This window comes from Hippocampus bargibanti, linkage group LG05, assembly GCF_051943395.1.
Source record: "Hippocampus bargibanti isolate YZ-2025 linkage group LG05, ASM5194339v1, whole genome shotgun sequence".
NCBI lineage: Eukaryota > Metazoa > Chordata > Actinopteri > Syngnathiformes > Syngnathidae > Hippocampus > Hippocampus bargibanti.
The window spans coordinates 24,765,219-24,775,030 of NC_142738.1; the positions used below are offsets into that span (position 1 = coordinate 24,765,219).

Genomic DNA, 9,812 nt, shown 5'->3' on the forward strand with positions numbered 1-9,812 from the left:
GCCACTGAGCCATATGTTTCACATTAGTTAAAATGATTAATTCCACATTCCCATTGTCACTATTTAGAAATACTGCATTTATTTTAAACACATTGGTGTTCTGCTTCAGCATTAAAATCCATCTTGAACAACTTCACACCAATATAATTGAATTGGAAAAATGCAACCAAAAAAAAAACAACAGTTGGCTAAAAAATCATCATGAACCAAGACAAGATTGCATATTAGTGAATGTTACCCATTTTTACCAACTCTTTTTGTTTCACTGTCATACTGGTTGACACGCTGGTCTCACAGTGCAGATTCTGGCTCTTGCCGTCCTGTGTGGAGTTTGCATGTTCTCTCAGTGCCGTACTGAAATTGACTGATCATTTGAAAACTTTGTGTGTGCGACAGTATTATAAGATTGACATGCTAAAAAATAAAAATAAGAATCAGGAGGATTGGAAATACTTATTCACGGCACTGTAGTCTCCAGCTCAACCACACAAGCTTTATGAGGTTAAGCACTGTAGAGAATGGATGGATTGAACGACATACTGTTTACACTGCATTGGATTTCAAGATAACTTAGCCACCACACATGAAAGCATTCCAATAGTAGAAATACAAATAATATTGGGCATGCCAAGACCACGACACTCAATAGGACAGACTAAACGAATGAAGAATTCAGCTTGTTAGAAGAAACAATGGGTACCCAAAGTCCTTAGAGTTTTTGAAACCAGTCCAAGGAATTGTATTACTCATCATCATGCAAGACTCACATGGTGTCTTGAATGCCAAATTATAGGTTTCTTGAAGTCAATGACAGCCCACCTGCTAGCACAGCTAACCTTTAACGTGTAAATTATCTGTGTGTCAGTGAAAGCTTCGCCTTTGACGGGCACCACAGAAGGTTTTTGTGCAAAAGCAGAGTAAAGTGGAAATCATTCCTTTTTGGTATTCTGTCGGAAGGATTGTGATATTTTTTAATCAAATTGAAATAAATTGTGCCTTTACAGCAATGTGATGTCGGTAAATGGAATCCATGCATCAATTTTTTGAACTCCCACTTGTGCCCACATTAACAGAATGTTGTTGGTGTACACCTTTGACTCGTTGCTAGTCAATCCCAGGACACATATAGATGAAAAAGCAGCCACACTCCCATTCACACCAATGAACAATGTAGAGTCTTCAAGTTAGATAACATGCATGAATTTGGAATGCGGGAAAACCCAAGCGAGCACGAAGACAGTATTCCTCTAATCCTCCGGTGCATTCGCGCTGAAGTGCACAATGCCATATGCAATCATCAAAAGAGCCATATATGGCTCGCGAGCCATAGGTTCCCGACCCCTGACCTAGACTGATGTGAGCCAACATTTCAGATGAATTAGAAATTTTTCCGTTTTCATATTTGATATTTTTCATATTTTTTCATATTTCATATTTTTATATTTAAAACTGTCGGTGCAGTTGGAACGTCTGCGGCTGGACGGGTGCATGGCTTGAAGAGCCGCGATGAGAAGAAAGAAGCGTCAGTGCAAAGCGCCTATGTATATGTGGAACTGTCGCGGCCTGGAATTGATGCAGATTTACGTGGGACATGAGACATGAGACAGTCTGTTTTCGTCAATGGATGCTACAGCTTCATGTATGCTTTCAACATTTAGCTTGTAGCAGGCATGCACATTCCACCATGACGTCCCTGATCCACTGGTGAAAATGACACTATGATCTCTCCTGTTTCATCTAGAACTGCTTCATGAAACAGAGTGGTTACAGAAAGTGCTTAGGAATAAATGACAGTTTGTGTCTTTGTGTTGTTATATTATTGTTATTTAGATTTTTGTTCTTCTCACTTCAAGATGGCGCTGCGAGTCTTGCTGCCTTTCCAGCAGGTCCTGTGTTTTTTTGTACTTCTTAATTTCCTTTCATCTTCCTTTCATAATGTTGCTGCTGTGAAATGTAAATGTATCCATCGCGAGACGAATCTAAATCCAATCCAATCCAATCCATATTGATTGGCAGGCAACCGGTTCGGGTTGTCCCCAGCCTCCTGCCCTAAAACATGAATGAATGAATGAATGAATGAATGAATGAATGAATGAATGAATGAACATTGTACTTGTCACGTTACGTATTTGACCGTTGAATGCATGTGCGCACGGAAACCCGACCTTTTCAATTGAGCACTGGGCCAATCAAAAAAAGTGCCCATATTTTCAGCTAGCCAATCAAAACAAGAATTTTGACGAAGTGGGCGTTCCTTACGTCCAGAGTTGGATTGTTATGCCAACTGTTATTTTCCTCAATATTCATTGAGCCATGCTAGGATGTAGTAAACGACATAATACACACCAGGAATTTAGAAAAGTGGCGCCGTCCTCTGTTGTCCCATGATAAAGTACTTTTTTGCAGTGTTTGTTTCACAAGGTGACGTTGCTGTCTTAACTTTTCGCAGCAGCTGACACGTAAATTACAGAACTGCCTTTATCAACGTCCACTTCAGTAGTCTTGGAGTCATCATTGCCCATATGGCTGTTGGATAATAGTGACTTCTTAAATGGCAGAAGAAGGCGGTGACTGGAACACCATCTTGGTCCTGCGTGTTGTTTGTTTCTTCGGCTGTCAGTGGATCTGCGGTCTGATCGGTGGAGGAGGAACAGGCGGAGGTTGTCTTGAATACAAAATGGATAACTTACAGTGGAACGACAATGAGATTTTTTTTACACTCGAGGCTGTGTCACCTTTTTCCTGCAGTTGTGCAGAGAAACAATAGGAGTGCGACACGAGAAAGAACCAGCGAACTTGGGTCACTGTGCCGCCACGTTGTGCTTTGAGATTAGATTTACTCTGAATTGAAAAGACATTCCCAGTTGTGTTGTTTTGTTTGTTTTTAAACATCAGCCCCACTGTTAGTGGATGATTGAGTATGGTGGAGAGTCGGACCCTTGTCCAGAGGGAAGGAGTGTACCGCTGGTTCTCTTCCCTCACTTCTGCCCAGAGAGCCGAGTTCCTGTGTGGCCTGCTGGACCTCTGCGTCCCCATCGAGCTTCGCTTCCTCGGCTCCTGCCTGGAGGACTTGGCGCGTAAGGACTACCATTCGTTGCGGGATGCTGAGATCAAGGCTAACAACCCCACCGATTTATTCGGACTCACCAACATCACAGACGAGGTGGTGCGGAGTAAACTGCTGGTGTCCCTCGCCCTGCTCGGGTCGGACAACCGGGACGCGGCGAGGGTCCTGTACCAAACTTTGACGCATATAGACACGGTGATTAACAACTATGGCTTGGCCTTAAACGACGGAAGGGCAGAGGAGCAGTTTCTGTTGCTTTTCACCATGGCATCTAACCACCCGGCTTTCAGCTTCCACCAGAAACGAGTTCTGAGGCAGCAACTCAGCCAGATACAGGACGTCCTGCAGGTGAGAGCCAAAGAACGTGTACATATGTGGGCCACGTAACAAAGCTACAATACACTCCTGGGAGGCATTCAACGAGAAAAAACAATGAGATAAAAACAGCAAAATATCTACCTATACATTTATATACAGTATCTTTCTCTCTCCCTCTCTCTATCTAACTATATATGTATCCGTCTATCCATCCATACATCCTATAAATACAATGTATTATTATTCATATTATTGTTATGATTTTCCAGCCACTCACCCATCTGTCTATCTATCTGTCTGTCTGGTTCCCCTTATAAATCTGCATTGAAAAAGGTTAACTGAAATATAGGATAGTTTTCGTCTCAACTCAAACATTGATCAAGTCAATATAAGATATAATATATTCTAGTTACTCCAATATTATAAATTGTGAAAGTTGTTAATAAGTAGTTGTATTAACTTTTAAAAGTTTAAACAAATAATTGAGCTACATTCTAATAGCCTTCACCCACCAAATCCATCCATCCATCCATCCATCCATCCATCCATCCATCCATTCATTCACCCATCCCCATTAAATAAATTCATCTCTGCAGTGTTGTAATTTGCAGTTGAAAGCAGAATGAATGAATATTACTTTTTTTAACATGTCATTTGGAATCAAGATGATTTAACAAACAGGATTTAACATGTGAGGCTTTTTTCTACCTTAGGTACTCAACACACTTTAAGACAATTTCCTCATTTACCTCCTGATCAAGCTACATTATGGGATCTGTATTGTGCTCAGGGTCACTTGGACATGGTCACAAGGGTTGAGGATTAAACCGACCACTTTCAGGTTAGGATATGGCCACTGAGCCATATGTTTCACATTAGTTAAAATGATTAATTCCACATTCCCATTGTCACTATTTAGAAATACTGCATTTATTTTAAACACATTGGTGTTCTGCTTCAGCATTAAAATCCATCTTGAACAACTTCACACCAATATAATTGAATTGGAAAAATGCAACCAAAAAAAAAACAACAGTTGGCTAAAAAATCATCATGAACCAAGACAAGATTGCATATTAGTGAATGTTACCCATTTTTACCAACTCTTTTTGTTTCACTGTCATACTGGTTGACACGCTGGTCTCACAGTGCAGATTCTGGCTCTTGCCGTCCTGTGTGGAGTTTGCATGTTCTCTCAGTGCCGTACTGAAATTGACTGATCATTTGAAAACTTTGTGTGTGCGACAGTATTATAAGATTGACATGCTAAAAAATAAAAATAAGAATCAGGAGGATTGGAAATACTTATTCACGGCACTGTAGTCTCCAGCTCAACCACACAAGCTTTATGAGGTTAAGCACTGTAGAGAATGGATGGATTGAACGACATACTGTTTACACTGCATTGGATTTCAAGATAACTTAGCCACCACACATGAAAGCATTCCAATAGTAGAAATACAAATAATATTGGGCATGCCAAGACCACGACACTCAATAGGACAGACTAAACGAATGAAGAATTCAGCTTGTTAGAAGAAACAATGGGTACCCAAAGTCCTTAGAGTTTTTGAAACCAGTCCAAGGAATTGTATTACTCATCATCATGCAAGACTCACATGGTGTCTTGAATGCCAAATTATAGGTTTCTTGAAGTCAATGACAGCCCACCTGCTAGCACAGCTAACCTTTAACGTGTAAATTATCTGTGTGTCAGTGAAAGCTTCGCCTTTGACGGGCACCACAGAAGGTTTTTGTGCAAAAGCAGAGTAAAGTGGAAATCATTCCTTTTTGGTATTCTGTCGGAAGGATTGTGATATTTTTTAATCAAATTGAAATAAATTGTGCCTTTACAGCAATGTGATGTCGGTAAATGGAATCCATGCATCAATTTTTTGAACTCCCACTTGTGCCCACATTAACAGAATGTTGTTGGTGTACACCTTTGACTCGTTGCTAGTCAATCCCAGGACACATATAGATGAAAAAGCAGCCACACTCCCATTCACACCAATGAACAATGTAGAGTCTTCAAGTTAGATAACATGCATGAATTTGGAATGCGGGAAAACCCAAGCGAGCACGAAGACAGTATTCAAACTCCATCTTGCAAGGCTGGAGATTAGCTTCAAGCATGACAACTACAAGACAGACGTGCGAACTACAAATCCACCATGCTGCCCGTAGCCAAAATTAATCATGCTAAAATGTTTGAATTATATATGTCACGATAGTTGAAGCTCTGAGGTTGAACATTCAGTTCTGGGAAGGTGGTCAACCTCTCATGTTTGGTCAGAACCATTTGAAATAATCATCGACTATATATAAATAAAGTCGTTTTATTTACCTTTATGATAATAATCATCCTCCGAACCCTTCCCATCATAAAACCGTAACTAATGTAAGATACTATTGTATTGCGGAATATTTTAGCAGGAGGAACGAAGGTCGAGTGCTTAGCAGACCGACATCACAGTGCGAGGTCCCAGGTTAATTTTTATATAAATAAAAAAAAATAAAATAAATATACACATATGATGGAATAAAATGATGAATCTCTCTGGTTCGCGTTCTTCACGGTGTTCAAATGATAGTAAACTCAGCAGGAATGAAGGCGGTGACCAAAAACATTACAGTGAGACCTCAGCTTATTGGTTTCCAGACAGAGTGTGTAAGCGAAAAAGTGTGTATCACAACAAACATTTTCCCATAGGAAACCATTAAAATGGGAATCATCCGTTCCCGGGTTTCCATAAAATATACTTTTCAACTAATAAGCCTTCAAACTACACACAACATACCTTATTCTATGTATAATAAATGTGCTACTGTATTGTAATGAAAGAAATACACTGCGCTGTATAATAAAGTCACTTTATTTACATTTGTGATTGTCATTGATTGCTTGATGGAATGGCATTGGAGGTCCAAGGTCAAAGGGAATTGCTGTTTGGAAAGAGTCACATTCCATAAGGACGGTAACTAAAGAAATTAACTGTGCTATGAAATAAAGTCGTTTTATTTACCTTTATGATGGTCATTGATGGCTTGATGGAATGGTGTTGGAGGTCGAAGGTCAGAGGGAATTGTTGTTTGGAAAGAGAGGCACATTACACAAGGCTGTAATTAAAGAAATAAACTGTGCTGTAAAATAAAGTTTTATTTTCCTTTTTGATGGTCCTTGATGGCTTATGAAGGGAGAGTCACCTTCCATAAGGACTGTTGGTAACTTAACCTCTGGTGTGACTTCTCTTTGCTTCTTTGGAGACTCCTCATCTATCATATTTGCTGATTAAAAACCTCTTAATTGACACCTGTTTCTTTCTATATATATATATATATATATATATATATATATATATATATATATATATATATATATATATATATATATATATATACAGTAAAGTCTCGTTATATCGATATCGGTTATATCGATAGTACCGCTTATTACGATATTATTTTCATTTCCCTTGCACATTTCTAGTCTTTTTATGTATAATTAGTACCGTTTAGTACGATACCCGGTTGTTACGATAATCCGGTTATTACGGTGCTCCTTTTCATCCCCCGCCGGCCATTTTTGTTGTTTACATCGATATATCCGTCGCGCCATTGGTCAACTTGGTCACGTGTCTTGTTACGTGAGCCGCCATCGGTCGCGCCATTGGTCGACTTGGTCACATGAGCCGCCATCGGTCGCGCTATTGGTCGACTTGGCCGTGTGACTTTGTCACGTGACACGCCATCGGTCGCGCCATTGGTCAACTTGGTCACGTGTCTTGGTTACGTGTCACGCCATCAGTCGCGCCATTGGTCAACTTGGTCAGGTGACTTGGTTACGTGCCCAGCACCCGTGTAGCAGAGCCATTTTCATTTTCAGACGCTAGCTCGTGTGTAGCAGACGAGATTGAAGTGTTTGTGTTAAAAGGTAAAAATGGGAAGCAGAAGAAGATTGGTGACTTTTTTAAATTGTATACATAATACAGTAAGATGTAAGCGTTGCAGTTTCCCTGTTGTGTTATGTACATGCCCACTGTACTGTATATGAATGCAATCGTTTTTTGCAACAATGTTTCTTGTTTTGTCTGCTGAAGCGCGATGATTTTGAAAATTAACATTCCATACTGTGTATTAACGGACAGCCGATGTCACTTTTTATTCAAATGCAAATAAAAATGACTTCACACCAAGACGTCTTGCATTGCTTGTGAATCCAAACAATGGCTTCAGATTCGGATAATATGCTTTCTTGTTACACATCCAGTTATGAATATGTTTCAAATACACTGTAGTTCTGAAGATTAAAGCATACATGTTTACAATCATTAAAGAATTATATGTGCCATTTTGAGGCAACATTGGGGGAACATCTCTTACCCAAAAAAAAAGGGGAGCTAATGGCCAGCTCCGTTTCTTATATGGCGCTTGGCTGCCCTCTTTTGGCGGCTTTTGTTTAATGCAGTTCGGCGCAGGATCGGATATATCGATAGTCCCGGTTATATCAATATTTTTTCGGACTCCCTTGAATATCGATATAACAAGACTTTACTGTATATATGTATATATAATGACCAAGATGGCGCCGCGGATGGCAGCCTCGGTGACACGCTCCCTAGTATTGTTCCTGGTTTTGTCATTTTCATTTGTTTTTTGCGATCCTACGCGACTCAGTTACACGAGGGAAGAGTTACTGAGCATTGGGGAATCCACTCTTGGACTATTTTCACCGACACACCAAAATCTACAAGGTTTTTCGGGGCTGCTCGCGAGCGGCGTAGCAGCTCTGTACGGAGCTTTGAGACGCCGGCGTAAGAGGGGGAAGCGAGCCGGCGTTCTCGGCAAGCTTCGGCAGCGTGGATTTCGAACGCCGCTCCCATCGATCCACCTCGCTAATCTACGCTCACTACCAAACAAGATGGACGAACTTCTGCTTCTCACAAAGACCAATAAAACGTTTGCCCGCTCTGCTGCGCTGTGCTTCACTGAGACTTGGCTCAGTGACCGCCACCCGGATTCCGCACTACACCTACCCGGATTCCGTCTCCTTCGGGCCGACCGTGATACGGAGCAATCGGGGAAATCCAAAGGCGGTGGACTATGCTTCTACATCAACGAAGAATGGTGCACCGATGTCACGATGCTCGACGCACACTGCAGCCCTGGTTTGGAATCGCTGTCTCTCAACTGCAAGCCATTCTACTCGCCACGTGAGTTCGCTTCCTTTATTCTCGTTGCCGTGTACATCGCGCCACAAGCTAATGCTAACGCGTGTATACAAACGCTAGCGGACCATGTAAACCATCTCGAACTAAAATATCCAGAATCACCCCTGATCATTTTGGGCGATTTTAATCAAACACGTTTGAACCGTGAACTTCCCAAATATAAGCAGCATATTGACTGTTTCACCAGAGGAGAAAACATTCTAGATCATTGTTACACAGCACTCAAAGGCGCATACCGGTCTGTTGCGCATGCAGCATTGGGTCTTTCTGACCACTATTTAATCCACTTAATTCCCACATACAAACAGAAACTCAAATGTGTAAAACCGGTAGTCAAGACAGTTAAAACATGGACAGATGAAGCAAAGTTATCGCTACAAGAATGCTTAGACTGCACTGATTGGAGCGTCTTTGAAACTTCAACGGGCACATTGGATGAATACACAGACACTGTAACATCATACATCAGTTTCTGTGAGGACATGTGTGTACCAACAAAGTCCTTCCGCTCATTCAACAACAACAAGCCATGGTTCACTCCCAAACTCAGGCAGCTTAGGAAAGAGAAAGAATCCGCATTTAAAAGCGGCGATCGAGCAGTTTACAAACTCGCCCGAAACAGGCTGACGAAGGAAATTAACATCGCAAAGAAAAGTTGTGCGGAGAGGCTTAACAAACAGTTCTCCGCTAACGACTCTGCATCGGTGTGGAATGGTCTGAAAGCAATAACAAATTATCGTTTACCTTCCCCCCAAGCAGTGTACAACAATGGTATGGCTGATGAGTTAAATACATACTTTTGCCGATTTGAAAAGGACACCACCATTTCCCCGGTCTGCCCACCATTACCAGAAACTACCGTATCTCCGCCCTCTGCCCTACAGATCCACGAACTGGACGTTAGACGGCTCTTCAAGCAGCAAAAGATCAAGAAAGCTGCAGGACCTGACAGAGTGTCCCCCTCCTGCCTGAGAGTCTGCGCTGACCAGCTGGCTCCGGTCTTCACACAAATCTTCAACAGATCCCTGGAGCGGTGTGAAGTCCCATCCTGCTTCAAACAGTCTACTATCGTCCCAGTTCCAAAGAAACCAGCACCCTCGGGATTGAACGACTATAGACCTGTCGCTCTGACGTCTGTGGTCATGAAGTCCTTTGAACGCCTCGTGCTGAACCACCTAAAGAACATCACGGGACCTCTG

At 41.6% G+C, this 9,812-nt stretch overlaps 1 protein-coding gene across 2 annotated transcripts in view; it reads left to right on the forward strand.

Moving 5' to 3' along the window:
• Nucleotides 1–2,348: 2,348 nt before the first annotated feature.
• Nucleotides 2,349–9,812, forward strand: part of zcchc14 (zinc finger, CCHC domain containing 14) — a 35,028-nt gene continuing 27,564 nt past the window's right edge. For both annotated transcript variants that reach the window (XM_088997441.1, XM_088997442.1), the window contains exon 1: nt 2,349–3,415. In XM_088997441.1, coding sequence (XP_088853567.1) covers nt 2,921–3,415 — 495 coding nt within the window. In that variant the 5' untranslated portion in view covers nt 2,349–2,920. The remainder of the gene's footprint in view (nt 3,416–9,812) is intronic.